This window comes from Pteropus medius, unplaced genomic scaffold, assembly GCF_902729225.1.
Source record: "Pteropus medius unplaced genomic scaffold, Ma_sr-lr_union100, whole genome shotgun sequence".
In the NCBI taxonomy this organism is placed as follows: Eukaryota; Metazoa; Chordata; class Mammalia; order Chiroptera; family Pteropodidae; genus Pteropus; species Pteropus medius.
In genome coordinates this window covers 25,399,477-25,416,976 of record NW_024340696.1, presented here as the reverse complement: position 1 = coordinate 25,416,976, position 17,500 = coordinate 25,399,477, and the positions used below count along the sequence as shown (strand labels likewise).

Genomic DNA, 17,500 nt, shown 5'->3' with positions numbered 1-17,500 from the left:
GCACATACATACAACTGCTAATATATCTAAGAAGAGATTAGAATTGTAATGAGTCAAGAGTCTGCTCAGTTTTACTGTGAAGCTTTAGGAAAAAGAGATTTTCCATCCCTACCCCAAGCTAATCATGGAAAAGAAGAGCATTTCATGAGTAGGAGCTGAGAGGACTTTGACTGAAACATCTGTCACTTTATTCATTGCCACAATTAATTCAACTGCTGTGGCTGCCTAAACAGTTTTCTGCTTTTTCTGTGACTGCTCTCATGTTTCCCCCGAGTTCATTTCATGAAAGAGTTCACCTCTCTTGAAGGGTAGATATGCAAATATCTGCATTTTCTTGATAGACCCCCTTTATTTACTGTAAAGACTAGTCATTTGTAATTGTCAGTTGTCAATTTTAGGTGTCAGTCAGCATTAGTTAAGTTTAGAAACCTGTAAAACAATAGAAGTCCAGGAAAAGCAAAACTTAAGTACCTTCTCTGGTTACAAGCACCATTGAGAGACTTAGCAGCCTACTCTGAAGCAACACTTAAAAATGGTAGGATCCTCCCTCCTACCATCTCAAACTACTCTTTTGAGAGATCCTGACTCTCTTTTTCCCATAATCAGCTTGTGTACATGTTTAACATTCTAACAGTATTTAAGCTTAAATAGGTCATAAATTCAAACTACATGAAACTACTATTTTCTTTGGAATATGAACTTTCATATTTTCTGCTACTCATTCATAACCAAAGTGGGTAAACAGCAGCACGGGGAACTGTACAATATCTGAAAAATCCATTCTAAATTTATAGATCAAGTTTAAGAAAGTTAAAATTTTCCTAAATAGAAATAATTATCATAATGCTAATTCATTTGACTAGATAGAATTGTTACGATACACATTTAATTTGTTTTGATCAGGAAGCCAGGACAAATTCACTTAGTCTAGCTAAATCGAAGCAAATGCAGCTGATTGTAAAGTTGATTAAGGCAGATGCCCTTCTCTGCACCCATATCCTCTCCCATGTCTTATTTTTGTCTTTCTCTCGGTCTCCTTTTGCCTTTTCATTTTTATGAAATTTTACATTTTCTGTTACTCTTTGCCTTTGTGTTCCTGTGTCTGAAAACATCCACCTTAGTTTTTTATGGACCTCTAATACAACAGCACCATGCATCTGGAATCCCTTTGTACCTAGAGAAACAGTTTGATTGTCTCAGCTGTTTCTTCTGCTCTGAGCAGCTGTGACCGACCAATGCGTAGTTTATATAGTGGCTTCCCTTTTACTCAGCAGAAACTGTGAAATCAGACTATGAGAACAGAATGGAGGTATGACTGTTTCTTTGCATTTAAAGAATATACGTTAGAAAATAGCTATGCATAGTAAAGTGACTTTCTTAGTAGGAGGGCATCTACTGTAAGTTTTTTAATTATTTGGGAGCTCTCCATGATTTGGAATAATTGAATGTTGTCCATTAATATAGTAACACGAGTAGGCTACAACTAAATGCTGTTTTCTACCATTATTGTTTGACTTTTTATTATGAGACAGAACAAATGTCTTTTTCTGTAAAATAATGTTGAAATATAATCATTAAGTATTTAGGTGTTATGGAGGAAGTGGTAGTACATAGTGGTTAAGAGCTGGGACTCTGAGTCAGACTAATCCTAGCTCTACCATTTGCAAGCTGTATGACTCTCCAGTCTCTGAACTTTAATTTTTTAATCTGTAATATAGCAATAACAATCGTGTTTACCTCAAGGGTTGTTATAAAAATTAAATTATAATCATATAAAATGTCTTAGTATAATGTCTGTCATTTATTCAATTAGTATTAGTTATTATTATCTTTCTTTTTTTCAAAGTATATTAGTCATCTCATTTACATAACTGCTTATCTGACCATTGATCATTACCTCAACCTCCTAAAAGATTCACTGAAGGTATAGGATATAAATTGAGCTATTTGACCTTAAAAGCTACATTTTAACAGCTTTATTAAGCTCTAATTGACCTCTAGCAAACTATACATATTAAAGTGTAAACTTTGATAAATTTATACCACGATTTACATATTCATTTACCTGTTGACATTTAGGTTGTTTCCTTTTTTTGTCTGTTACAAATAAAGCTGCTAAGAACATTCATGTACAAGTTTTTGTGTGGATATATGCTTCTTTCTCTTAGGGTAAATACCTAGTTGTAGAATAACTGGATCCGACAGTAGATATATGTTTACCTTTTTAAAGAAACTATCAGACTGTTTTCCGAAGTAGTTGTATCATTTTACATTTCCACCAGCAGTGTATGAGATTTCCATTTCACATTCTTGCCAACACCAGGTATGGTCAGTCAGAAAGCTGTTTTTAAAATTATTATTCTTTCATATCTTTTTTCATGTTGTTTAAATGCATACCATATTATATAAGGATTTTTTGGAAATAGTATAAAATACCCAGATAGCTAAAGATTTTTAAGTTAATTTAAAAAGTATTTGGAGTTGTACTAAAATCTCTTTATTGGGAAAGTAAGAGATGTTTTGCGAAAAGTATTGGAAAACTGGGGGAAATATAGTTCTTTAGGAAGCTAATTTTATAATGTGAGTACCTGTTTTATATGTGTATTTTTTTCCTTTGATAGGGTTTTCCAGAAAAGGACCTTCTGCACTGTCCATCTAAGGATGCAATTGAAGCTCATTTTATGTCTTGTGTGAAAGAAGCTGATGCTTTAAAGCACAAAAGTCAAGTAATCAATGAAATGCAGAAAAAAGATCACAAGCAGCTCTGGATGGGATTACATAATGGTAAATATAGCAATGTTTGATTTTAGAATACCCCTTTATAAATGTATGAAGTAACTGTAATTCTATGAGTGATTGATACATTTTAGGATTGGTGATACAAGTTTAGATTCCAGTCTCTAAGCACATAATTTTGCAAAGAAGCCACCTTTAGTCATCCCTTACGTTGTACTCTTCCAACATCCCTCTCTTCCTGAATTCCCCAGCATTAGACTGATTGCTTTTCTCATAATATATGATAGTTTAAACTTCCTGTATTTTGTTTCTGGAAAAAGTGCCCTTACTCTTAATCATGATCTTTTTGGAATTGCAACTGAATGCCCTGGTGTGCATACCAAAATACGTCCGCTTGGACAGGGCGTGAACTCTAACCTCATTTTTCTCAGAATTAGTAAGACTTGCTTTGTGCTTGGATTTTCTCACTCTCTTAGGCTAGAATTTACAAAATACACGCAAGGAAAAAGCTGAGGGGAATCTGCAATTTACCTCTGTATTCTTTATCTTTTTGAGATCGTAGCTCTTTAATCTTGGCCTGTGTTGTTTGCCTTCCAGTGCCTTCAAACAGCTCTGTGTGTATATGGGCAGTCCTTACTTTGCACAGGTCCAGTATGCATGAATTTTAGTTATGTTTTAGTTAAATAATACCATACTCAGTTTCCAAGAGAGTAAATTGTAAAAGTAAATCTTAAAGAAAAAAAATTTTGTAACTTTGTATGGTGATGATTGATAAGTAGACTTATCATTTTGCAGCATATACAGATATTATATTATTACGTTGTACACCTGAAACTAATGTTATATGTTAATTATACTTCAACTTAAAAAAAGAAATACCAGTTTCTGAAGAATATGGTTCAAATTTGCTGTGGTATATTAACTTTGAATAATTACATAAAGTACAAATTTTATTGCTAGCTCTTCAGCCCATGAATCATTATGTAACAATACATATGTATCAGAATCAGTCGATTACTTCACTTCTTTCAATGTCTGTCAGTGAATCATCATTATGTATCTGTTATTTTCACCCACAGACAGCAAAGCATGTAGTTGTGTTACCTCCTTGTCTCCAGCGATAAGCCCACAGACCATTTTATAACACAAGATTATCAAAAGAAGGAAAGGCCAAGAAAGGTGAAATTTTAGCAAAGAAAGGAAAAGTGATACTTTTGGAAGCAGTGTTTGAAAAGAATGTAATGGAATTATGGAAGACATAGCTGACTGGGAATGTGGACACTACTGCTATTTCAGAGTTTAGATATTAGTCACAGGAAATTAGTGAAGGCGAACTTTTCCACATAAATGTAGAAATTGGTGTGAGAAAAGGATGAAGTTATCCCAGAGGAAGTGGTGCTGGCAGAAAACTCATCAAAGGAACAGAGATATTTTATGACATTGAAAGTACAAATGATAGTACACAAGAAATTCATCCGAACTTAAGAGAATAGTATGATAATTCACCACAGATTATGAAAGATGCTTACTTATAAGTCATATGCCAAGGAAGCAAGCACTATTCAAACTATGCTTAAGATTTTTTTTTTTATTTTGCATGTTTCTAATATTTTGAATTACTATGATAAATACTAGTTTTATTTACTTTTTTTCATTTTCCTATACATTTATAACTATCAGCCTTTCATGTTTGACAATTTTTTTAAAATCACAGGACAATCATAATTTTTCCCATTAACCGTTAAGATCACTTTGCATGTTTACATCTTGCATGGTCACTTTTCCAGTCCCATAGTACTGTGCAGAGCAAGGACTTCTTACATTGTGTCTATCTCTGATAAACTTTCATAATGTAAAATACAGAGTATTATCTTATTTCAGTAGTACAAAAGGCACATATTTTATGACAGTGTGTACTATAAATTAATTTTTCTCATTTGTTTTAAGTTTCTTAAATTTGACCTGAATTACATGGAGTTGCTCCTTAGTTTTGTTTTATACCTTTGATATTTCTCAACTAGATTATTGCAGAGACAGGCATCAGGCCTTTCACCTCATTTATATTACTGAATACATAAAGTCTTATTAAATGATTAAAAGAATTTACAACCCCTTAAGGTGTACTTTTCCCTTTTCCTTGCTGGCTGTCTACTTGAAGATGAAGTAACATTTTAGGAGACTTGCGAATCAGAAGATTGCCTAATGGAAGATGACAGAAATCTTCTAAAGAGAAAAGGGATCTAAGAATAATTTAGCTTCAGAATTGAAGTAAATATTTAAATGGACATTTAAGTAGATGTTCTTGAAATCTGTTGTGAACGTGATGAGTCAGCTATAGAGAGCTTAGAGATTCAGAAGAGAATTCTAAAAATGATTAAAATGTTTCAGTTGGGGCATTGGAGGTTTGGGTATGGAGGGTGATGGTTAAGAGTTGTGAAAACAAAGTCCTCGTTTTTAGTATCAGCTCTACTAGTAGCTCCTTAGGGTAAGTCACTCAATACTTTTAGCTTTAGTTTCTTTATCTGTAAAACAAGAGACTCTGCTATTTCTCTTATCGGTGTCTTTAGAAGGTTTAATGCAACACTAATACAGTGTATGTGAAAGTGTTTGAAAAGAAGCAAATGTCTTGATGAAAAGAATTATCAAGAAGTCCCTTTGGGAATCTAGAACCGGGGTTGGCAAACAATGGTCATGGGCCAGCCACCTGTTTTTGTAAGCGAAGATTTATGTGAGCCCTTCTACACCCATTCATTCATGGTTTGTCTATGGCTGCTTTCATGCTACAAGAGCTGAGTTAAATTTTTGTGTCAGAGACCCTGTGGCCCACAGCCTAAAATATTTACTGTCTTTGACCCTTTTGGAAAATATTTGTCAGGCCATAGAAAGTTGACCAAATAAACAGTTCCTATCTATCATTGACCTAGAGCATGACTCAAAATGTCACACGTTCAGAACTTGGTATAACTTAATGTATATTTTTGGGTAAATGTCTAAATGTTATCTTCATTGACGTAAATTAGTGAAAGGTAGGTGCAGTAGTTCATTTGTTCCTTCTGCATAGAATGCCCTTTCTCATATTTTTTGTCTATGTAACTCTTACTTATGTTTTAATGCTCATCTCTTTTGTTACCTTCTGTATGAAGCCTTCCCTCCTTTTTTAGCCAACAAATATTTATTGAACACCGAACATGTGCCTGGCACTATGCTTGAACCTAGTAATCATCCAGCAGTGATAGAGCAAACATAAACCCTGTCTTCATGGACCTTATATACAATTGGAGGTAGAAGTATAGTTTTCATATTGTTGGAGCTCTTTGTCTGTTTATGTGCACTTTTGCTCTCATATTTATTTTATCACACTCCGGTATGGTTACAGTTTATGTATTGTGCTACAATATAAATTTCTCCTGATTAGATACATTTTTGTACCCTGAGCACTTAATGTAATGACTGAATGACTCCTTTATTTTATTCCTTTCTAATACTATAAGGAAGTAATGTTAATAGCTTTTTATAAATAGTTTAATATAAAATAGAGGAAGTGCCTTGTTTGTATTTATTTACTGAAATAGATTTTATGTTTAAGAATTTTTCTTTAAGAATTTTTCTATCCAATAGAAAGTCTTGTTAACTTGTGAAGTTAAAGCTGTTTCACCTTTTGGTTAGTATAATTGTAAACTGGTCAAAATTTAGATATAGCAGATGGTAAATTTAATTCATTCAGTACTGCACCTGTAGAACATAACAACTAAACAACAATTTAAACAATTTTTGAATACTTTCAAATGCTAATTTTAATTTTTCAGATCTCTGTGAAAGAGAAATAAGAAAAGCTTTTGAAACTAAGAAAACTCATTTGAGACATACTGTCTTTCAGTGTTTTTTATGGGTTTCATTTTAGATATAAAAGTATTTAACCTTCCTGTGAAACAGAGTTAATGAACACACACAAAAAAAGAAAAGAAAGTAGCTTTTTTATTATTAATAAGGCAGTTCACATGTGTAGACTATTTTCTATTAAATTTCAAACTGTTTTTCTTATAAGCTAGAGATTTGAGGAAATCTCTGAAAAATATTTTTAACAAAATACATGAATTTTCAGCCTTGATTTTCTGTGTATACTAAAAAAAGAAAATATGGCATTAAATAAATTCCATAAACCTTCAAATAAATGCAAAGTTTGACTGCTAAATATGTTGAAAATATATATTGTTTCTAAAGTGTGATTAATCTTTTTGAGCTAAGTAATTTTTTAGAGAAATCAAAGCTGTTTTTTAAGAAGAAATAACGATTAGCTAAACATGATTTTTATAACAAGTCATAACATTTTGAAAGTACTTTTGTTTGGTAAGTGATGCGAAAGATAAATGCATGGTCTTAGCTCTTAGGAGACTTGTATGATAGAGACAATTGGGTTATAATTACATTGCTTTGTTTTTATCAGTTGCATATAGTAGAATAAGTATTTGACTGGAAAATCTGTTGCTCAGAGAAGGAAAATTGGACCTGATCTTTACTTTGCTTTTTGCTATCTCTTATTGGTTGTGTGGCCCTGTCAGATCACTTTTTTCTCTAAGTTGGAGTTTCTGTATAGATGTGAAGGTAGTAAAACCTTACAAGACTCAAACTCAAGTACTATAAAGCAGTAATCATATATATTCCTGAATTCTGATAATTAGATATTCTCAACTGATTCCAGGAGGACTTCTCGAAACAATAATTATTGTTCATAATTTCTCTTTTTTCGTTTCTCTCCCTCTTGTCCTCTTTCTATCTTTTCCTCACCTCCCTCCTGCCCCGCCTCACTCCGCCTGTCTTTTTTAAATAGGATTTAGGTGGAAGGTAATAAATAACTTCTCAGAAATACATGTGTCGTAGAAAGACTACTAAAACAGAGAAGAGATTTTTGGACTCACTTCTGTATTTTGAAGCTTAAATTTTTATGATTTTATTAGTGTCAGATACTGTTCTAGGAATGGGTGATGTGGAAGGAGATTCCTAAGTAGGATTGTCACTAGGAAGTCTGAGTACTCTTCTTGAACCTTTTATCTCAATGAAAAGTTGATATTTGGTAAACTTTTCATCTTTCTTTAGAAAAATTCAGATTTTTACCAGTTGTGACAATACTGGAGTCACATTTTAAAAATAACAGCAGAGAAAATAGTATAAATTGCTACATGCCTATCACCCAGCCTCAGCAGTTATCAGTATATGACCAGTCTTGTTTCGTCTTTTCTCACCCCTCCCCAACTCTGACTTTATAGAAATTTTTATTCTTTCATCCAGTGCCACAAATATTGCTCACAGATTTATATCCCTCACAGATTTTATACTCTGATATTTAATCAAGTCTTGGAAACATTTATTAAAGGAGAGTCATGCCCAGATCCTGATAGTATGGATTAACTAATTATAAGAATCTACTATGTGCTGGACACTGTGCTAGGCACAGGGGACATTGGGGTGAATGTGACAGGCACAGTCCCTTTTCTCAGAGTTTAAAGTTTAGTAGGGGAGGCAAGTACTAAACTGATAGCTTTAAAATAATTATTTATAACTGGAGTTGAAGGGATAGAGAGCAGGGTGATTGCGATGAAAGTGTTCCAGGCACAGAGAATCATCTGGGTTGGGTTCAGGAGCAGAAAAGAGCTTCATAAGTTCTGGGAGCTCAGAGGCCATTCTGACTGGAGCCTGGTGATCAAGATTGAGAGAGTCAAGTAGGTAACACTGCAATTTAGACAGAGACCGTATCTATTCAGGGCCTCATATGCCCTTTTAATGATAGTGAACTTAATCTCCAGGGAATGAGGGGAGGTAGATAAGGCACTAGTGAAAGCTTTTAGGCAAGAACATAACAGAATCAGTTTATCTTTTTTAAAACGTCTCTCTGGCTGCAGTATGGTAATGAATAGCAGTATGGGAACACATGGAATTAAAAGACCAAGTAGGAGTCCATTTCAGTGGTTAGATGACAGATGGTAATTGCTCAGATTACAAATGGAGGTCCAGTTCTCAAAATGGATAGTTCTGAGAAATATTTGAGATATAGAATTGCTAGGACTTAGTGTTTGGTTAAATATGGTAGGTAATAGAATGGAACTGTCAAGGATGATTCCCAGGTGGATCAGAAACTGCTGAGTATTCCTGACTACTCTCATCCAGCTTACACATATTATCCAGAAGTAGATCTTTCTTATATTGTTACATTCGAGATAAATTACTTTTTTGATACCCAGTCCCTTAATAATATCATAAAGAGGAATATAGGTCTATTTGATGCCATACATATTTTTAAATTTATGCTATTTTCTACTGATTACAGTCTATTTGAATGCTCAAAAACATTCTATAACTTTGCCAGAGATTGACATCAAGCTTACCAGATGATAAAATCCATTCATATTTTTAAGCTGAAACATTTGCCTGTCTCCTGACCTCAGGCACCTCCCCCATTTTCCATTGTTTCATAAGATTATTGGCATTGGTTTTGTAATCCTATCTTTAAGTTCTTTTAGCGTCCTCTGAAGTAATTTCCCTTTATCCGAAGACTTGCATTAATTTAAAGCAGCATACCGACCAAAGTAGAGTTCCAATCGTTATGTCTAAGCCTATGAAAGCATCATTTTTACTTTAGCTGTGGTTTCATTCTTTCATCTTTGCATTTTACAAGCCTCATTTCGTGCTTGGTATTGGCCTTCCTGCCACTGTTCTTACATGTTCCTTGTATTAGAGTTTTCCAAAGAAATAGAATCAATTAAAAACTGTGCATGTGTATCTAAAAGGAGATTTATTATGAGGAACTGGCTCATGTAATTACTACAACCTGCCTTCTGCATGCTGAAGACCCAAGAAAGCCAGCGGTGTAATTCAGTCCAAGTCCCAAGGCCTGAGAACCAGGGAGCCAATGGTATAAATCTCGGTCTGAAGGCAGGAGAAAATAAGATGAAAGGTCCCAGCTCAAGCAGTGGGGCAAACAAAAAAGGGCAAATTTCTCTTTCCTCTGCCTTTCATTTCGTTCTATTTAGAACTGATTGGATAATGCCCACCCACATTGGGGTGGGCAGTCTACTGAAAGTCCACCTACTCAAATGCTAATCTTATCCCAAAACACCCTCACAGGCTGGCCTAGAAATGTTTAATCTGGACACCCCGTGGCCGGTCAAGTTGACACATAAAATTAATCATAACATTCCTGCTATAACTTGGCTCATCTTTTATGAGTAATATTTTAATGTTAATTCATTAAACAGGTAGTAATTGAATTCATACTGAAGATAAAGTAATGAACAATAGACCAAAATTCCTGCCCTTATTGCCCTTATACAGCTTAAATTATAGTGGGGGAGACAGACAATAAGTAAAATACATTATATGTTCTATGATGATGAGTGCTATGTGAGAAAATTAAGCAGGGGAAGATATGAAGGGACTACGTTGGGAAAGGGCGTTGCTATTTTAAATCAGATGGTCACAGAAGGCCTTACTGGTTGGATGACATTAAATGAAGACTTGAAGCAGGTTCACCATGCATTTTTTGAAGATTAATACCGTCCTAGGCAGAGGAAACAGCAAGGGCAAAGGCCCTGAGGTAGGAAAAATGCTGGGTACTTTCGAAGAACATAATGCTATTTGTAGCTTTTAAATGTAGTAGATAATAGGTTCCCCCCCACCATACACACACCATCACCACCTCTCCTCTACTTGAGAGGCCAATCTATAGTATACTCTCATCATTTTTTAGAGCATTCTATATAGCAAAAATGGCACTTTTATCTATCTAGTTCTTATCTAGTTCTTATCTCAGTTGATTTTACACCATTTTGAAAGCAATAAACAACGTGCTAAGAATAGAAACCATTAGGGATTGGACCTGTTTATATTAAGGTAGTTAGAGAAGACCTCTTTGAGGAGATGGTATTTAGGCCGAAATCTTAAGGATGAGAGGGAACCAGTCACACCAGGGCATAACATGTTTCAAGGACATGAGGCAAAAAATAAATTTAGTATGTTTAGGAAATTGAAAGGCTGGTGTGACTTGGCCAGTGACCAAGAAGGATGGGTGACATTAAATGAAGTTGGAGAGATGTGAAAGAGGTAGACGATATAGGGCCTTTTAAGCCAAGGAAAAGAATTCAGGTGTTAAGTGCAGTAGGAAGCCATTGGGAGATTTTTAAGCAGATGAGTGATGGTATAGAATATGATATAAGAATATTCTGGCTGCTGAATGGAGAGTGGAATAGAGGGAGCCAAGTGTGGAAGTGGACAGGCTCTGGTGGTAGGTCCAGGAATAAGATGATAGTTGCCTTTCAGGTAACAATAGTAGAGATGGAGAAAAGTCAATATATCTAGGGCTTCGTTTAGAGGTAGAATTCATAGGATCTATTGTTAGATTGGGTATAAGTTTAGGATAAAAGAAAAGAAAGAATCATTCCTGGGTTTTGACTTGGGTAACTAGATGGACAGTGTACTTTATACTGTGATGTGAAATAGCTAGATAAGAGAATAGGTTTGGGATGGGAAACAAAGCCTAATTGAGAAGGTCAGCTTTGAGGTCAAACGTTTGAAATGTCTCCAAGACATTCCCAGGGAGATGTATTGAGTTAGATGTTAAGTATTGTATGTGTCAGTAGATGGAGAAAGCTTAATAGATTTGAATCAAATGCTGCCGCTTCTAATTTTATACTCATTTATTTTCACAATAAGTACCATCTTTATTATTTCATCATTAAAGGATGACAGTTAACGTTCCCAGTGATACAAGACAATGAAATACGGAGCAATCTCATATATTTTGGATGTCTGGAAATTTTTTATTATCCACTAACCATCATGTGCTTAGCTTTCCGCATACAGCTGCATTAGTCATTTCCATTATTGTTTTGCCTGCAATACAGTAAGATGAATAAGTTCAGTCTGAAGCTGTGTGTGTGGCATTCAAGAACCTACAACTTTGAATGCTTGATCATTCAATTAAGTTTACTGTGAAACGAACAAGCATTTTACTATATTACATTACGTGTTTTAAATCAATCTCTCAGTATTCCACTTGCTATAATTAAAAACAGTGGTAGAAATCTAAAAAGTTTTTGCATTGGCGTTTTAATATAAAGCCATAGAGATATTTTGCTAGTCCTCTGGAAAAATATTGTTCTTGGAAATTACATGATTTAAGTGAATAAATTCGATAGTAATTTGGATCATAGCCTCTTGTGCTTTGGGTATATTTGGCAGTGAATGTCATGGATAATAAAACTTGGCAAAACCATTTAGACAGTTATTTATAATATACTACAAATTATACTAACATTAAGTTTATTGGTAAGAATCCATTAATAATGGTGAATGGTCATATGTTCCAGAGTTCATCAGTGGTAAAGAATACATTTTGTATATGAGATTCAGTTGATATATGTATAAATCTATATGATTAGATTGATACTTGAGCCTTAACTCTGATTCGTAATTGAAAATATTTTTAGTGAACTCAGTGCTACAGAAACACAAAGGTTTAGTTTATAATGTCCTTTTAAATAAAATTTCAAATCATAGGCAAAATAAATTCTTTTGTTTTATTTGCAAAAAAAATTTTAAATCATGTGTAGTAAAAAGACTACCTTATATCTTTATATTTGGTCCAGTTAAAAAACTTTTAAAAAAATGCATGCTTTCTAACATACTCTCATTGTTTTTGTGTAAGTTAAGTTTGGCAAGGTTTATAAGCCTTTCCTTATGAATATTATCTAGTTTCAGGTATGCAGCATAATGATTCAGTATAGATACCACATATCAGTGAAATCATACAGTATTTGTGTTTCTCTCTCTGACTCATTTCACTTAGCATAATGCCTCCGAGGTCCATCCATGTAGTTGCAAGTGGCAAGATTTTTTTTTATGGCTGAATAATATTCCATTTGTGTGTGTATGTGTGTATCACATTTTCTTCATTCATCAATAGACACTTAAGTTTTTTTCCATATGTTGGCTATTGTAAATAATGCTGCAGTGAACATGAGGGTGCATACATCTGTTCGAGTTAGTGTTTTCATTTTTTTTCAGATAAATACCCAGAAGTGAAATTGCTGAATCATGTAGCGGTTCTAGTATTAATTTTTTGAGGAATCTCCATACTCTTTTCCATAGTGGCTGCACCAGTTTACATTCCCACCAACAGTGCACAAGGATTCCCTTTTTCCCCACTTTTTATTTCTTATCTTTTTGATGACAGCCATTTCAATGTATGAGGTGGTATCTTGTTGAGTTTTGATTTGCATTTCTCTGATGAAAAGTGATGTTGCACATCTTTTCATGTACCTGTTATGTCTTCTTTGGGAAAATGTCTTCAGATATTCTGCCCATTTTAATCAAATTGAGTTTTTTGTTCTTTTTTTTGTTTTTGTTTTGCTATTGAGTTGTATGAATTCCTTATGTATTTTGGATATTAACTCCTTATCAGAAATATCATTTGTAAATATCTTCTCCCATTTGGTTGGTCACCTTTTTGTTTTGTTGATGGTTTCCTTTGCTGCGTAGAAGCATTTTAGTTTGATGTAGTCTCACTTGTTTATTTTTGCTTTTGTTGCTCTTGCTTTTGCTGTCAGGTTCAAAAAATTATTGCCAAGACCTACATCAGTGTACATATTCATGTAGAGTTTAACTTATTTTGTTTTTAAATGTTTTGTTTCAAGACTTAATTTCATAATTCTCCTTAAGAGAACTGAATATCCTATAAGTACTTATTTCCAAGTATTTGTTTGTTTTGTCAATTAGTTTAAATTACTTTTCTCTAGAGCAGCGTTTCTCAGATATAGACAATGGGCCAGAAGCATCAGCATTATCTAGGAACTGATCAGAAATACACTCCAGACCAACTGAATGAAACCCTGGGGTGGGTCCCAGCAACCTGTGGTTCAGCAGGCTCTCCAGGTGATTGTTTGAGAACCACTCTCCTGGAGCCAGATCTCTCAACCTCTGCCTTATATATATTTTGGACTGGATAATTCTTTGAAGTTGAGTGGTGGTAGGGATGGGGCTGTCCTGTGCACTATAGGATGTTTGGCAGCATTCGTAGCCTCAGCCCACTCACTAGATACCAGTAGCACATTACTCCCCACTCTCAGTCACGATGTTAAAAAATGTCGACGTGGGGGATGTCTCCAGTCTTGGCCAATATCCCCTCCGTGCTAGACCCACCCCATTTGAGAACCATTGCTCTAGAAAAACCTGATAGAGTTAATGAATAAAACTACATCTCCTTTAGAGTAGAAGCGACCACTTACTGAATCCCCAAGTTCTGTTCTGGATACTTTATATGAATTATCGCTGTCATCACGACAGCCTTGCAAGATATGTTGGAAAATGTAAAAGCTCAGGCCAACCCATTTATGAAGTTTCTCATCTATTTCACCAGTTTAGCCCTTGAGAACTGCTAGTACATTCCTAATCAAGTGATGTTACAATGACTCATTTAGACTGTAGTTGGAACTATATATTGTTTAAACAAAAGGAATTTGAGATATAAACAAATTAGTTATTTTAACCACTTTTTTTTATATGTAAACTTAACAATGTGAACTTCTTATTGTAAATTTAGCCACAATTGTTTCTGGATTATGAGAATTATTTTATTTTTGCTCAGGTGACTATTAAATGACAAATAAATCAATAGTATGCTGTCATTTCAGTAAAACTAATTGTGCTTACATTTTTGAAGTAACTTGCGTCTTCTGTATTTTTCCTTTTCCTTCTTTTGCTTCCTTTCATAGCCCTCTCCAGCTTTCTGTGTGGCACTTGATCTAGTTCTGCGTATGTTAATAATACTTCTTTCCTTCTCACTTACCTCTCATTTAAATTTACTTAGTCTCTGACCTATTCCTTTATTATCTTTCTGAGGTCTGGATGGCCAGATAAACATTTTAGTTCAACTCTCTATAATTAATGCTGGACAGTGCGTTACCTATTCCCAGGTACCTATTTCACGCACTTTCCACAAACACATAGAAATTAATTTATTGAGAATTTCAGAATTTCAAGTCTCCCCTCCCCCATTATCCTACCCCATCCCTGTTTACTCCATCACTGCCTATGCAGACCAGTTCTGATTTAGTGGCTGTAATGAGTTCTGGATGTCAGAATTCTCTATGTTAATGATGTCTTTTCTTGAACCAAGAAGTAAGTACAGTTCTATAATGGTACTAATTTCTTATTATTCATTGCATATCTCTTTTTTGTTTTAGAAACTGTAGAAGATTCCAAAATCCTTTTATGTGAAAATCAAATTTAAATATTATAACCTATACCAGTATTTTAATTAGCATTCAGAGAATTGCAAGATTCTAACCCAAACACTAGAAAACTAGAAAAGAAACAGCCCATTAAAAAAAATGAGTGCAAAATAAACAAATTTGTTCATCTAAGATGTAGCGTGTTTAGTCAAGTTCTGATTATTATCTTCAAAGTGGCTTTCTACTTAAGCATTTCTTCCCACAGGGTCCATTTAGAATTCAAGACTATCCTTGATTCCTTGGCTTTTTTACGTCTAGTTTATTTCTGTCTTTAACAGTAGAAGGATAACAATGAAATATCTCAAAAGTATTTTTAATTGGAGTTAATTTCCACAAAAGATTTAATCAATAAGGTTTCACTTTATTTCAGATTACCATAAGTCACACTCAAAACAAAACTTAAAGATACTATGGCTGTTTTTCTTAAACTAGCTCCTTGTTTGTATTAATATATTTCTTAGATTTTTTTTCCCATAGGCTTGTTGAGTTAAGGAGGAAGGCTTTATTTACATTTAGAAGTTTCCCCCCCAGTTATTTTTCTCTCTCAAATTAATGATACAACGCTCAAAGAATGTTATTACACTCAAAAGAATATTGTGTGAGATTCAGATATTTGAGTTGTAAATGAATAAGTCGAGAAATACTGATAGAATAATTTCAAGTTTTAATAACTTTATTCATATTTTTACTCTTAGGATTTTTAGAAATCCTGATTAAATTTTTATGCTTTGCAGAATATATCGTGTGTATCATTTATCACTAAAAGCTACTGAATACATTTAAAATAATAGTATTTAGTCAAAAATAAATTTGTTATAGGAGGTAATAAATTATAGTTTATAAAATATTTGGGGCCCTATTTTTTGAGGTGTGTATGTAATTTTAAGAATCACCTTTGTTTTAGCAGTGAATGAGTTATTAAAATAAATTAATTTTGTAGTAAATGACACCTGAATAATCTTAGTGGCTAAAATTTGAACTATGATTTTTCAGTTTTGCTCATCGTCGTCCTTGCCTTCTTTCAAGAGGTTGATCCTAATCAAGCGATGTTTTCAGTGCATTTCTCCTGTTCTTATTGACAAATTACGCCTTAATGAAAATGTCGAAGCAAATAGTATTGATTTCTGCAGCAGTGACTGCTGACTGTTCAGTTTTGTCATCTAAAACTGCCAAAGAGATGAGATTTGTTAAACTATTGTAGAGACTATAAAAATTACTTTTCCTCTCACCTTCTAAGCTCTCTAGCTAGGCTAATAATCAAATTAACAAAGACAGACTAACTGGAGAAACTGTACAAAGTTTATTATATGAATGCACATTGCGGGGATGCCATATAAAAATGAGACCCCAAATGCATTGGGCACTTGAGTTTTATATGCCATTATGGACAAAGGAGAAAGGGGGCAGGGGTATGAGATTCCAAAGGTATAGGCAATTTACAGGCAGCTGAGGAAGAGCAGAACACATGTGGCAGGCAAATTCTTGCGAGGCAGCCCAGAAACAATGAGAGGAGAGAGCATCTAGTTACCAGGTGAATGCTGTTCACCTTACCTATCTATGGTAAAGTGGAGCCTTCCTATCTATGGTAAGGTGAATATGCTGTTTCCCTTTCTGGAGCAAGCCTTTCCATCTGAATCTCTTAGGAAAGGGAGAGAATCAAAGATTCTTTCTGAGTCTCTTGTTTCTTAATAACCAGCTTAAAATCAGTAACCCAAAAGGCAAAGTTTTGAGGTGGCAGAACTTTGGTTCTTCACTGTTATGTAATACCTGACACTACCATGAATTTTAAAGTATAGAACTCTAGAATTTTTGATAATATGAATGTTCCATTCATTAATGGTTTCACAGATTCTTGTTAATCATAGATTATTGAATTGACTCAACTTGGAGTTTTACTAAGCAAGCAGTGTTTTTATTTATAGAATTGTATCTGAAGGTTTTCTATGATATAGTAGCATCCATGAGAGTCTACTGGATCAGTGACCTCAGGCAAGTCACTTACCTCTTGCGTAGACTGACGATAGCTACCTCAGTAAGTTGCTGTGGAAATCAAACAACATAAAACTCATATTAGGTTTTTTAAATGGCTAAATTCTGTTCACATATGTTATTTGTAATAAAAATGATCTCTGAGGTCTTACTATAATCAGAATCCATAACTTTTCACTCTAGCATAATTTAGTGTTGTTTTAATACCACTTCTTTACCAGTCTATCAACTATTTTACTCTTCCTTTTTTCCTTGCCTAGAATTAACATGGAGATTTATAATATGAACCATTTGTAAATTCGGAACTTCTTTTAAAGGGCTATTTTTCACGTAGCCACCAAAAACAGGTTAGATGGATTTGAAATTAAACAGAATTTACCTGGAATTATATTACATTTACTAAATTCATGTGATGTCCCAGGCCTGAGTACTTTTATATGCATTATCTCAGTCATTCCTTGCAGGAATTAGATAAACAACCTTGAAAATGAGGA

General features: G+C 34.1%; 1 protein-coding gene across 3 annotated transcripts in view; it reads left to right on the top strand.

The window, feature by feature from the left end:
- ATG5 (autophagy related 5) overlaps positions 1–17,500 on the top strand; it is a 115,147-nt gene that overhangs the window by 38,043 nt on the left and 59,604 nt on the right. For all 3 annotated transcript variants that reach the window (XM_039869698.1, XM_039869689.1, XM_039869707.1), the window contains exon 5: positions 2,622–2,784. In XM_039869698.1, coding sequence (XP_039725632.1) covers positions 2,622–2,784 — 163 coding nt within the window. The remainder of the gene's footprint in view (positions 1–2,621; positions 2,785–17,500) is intronic.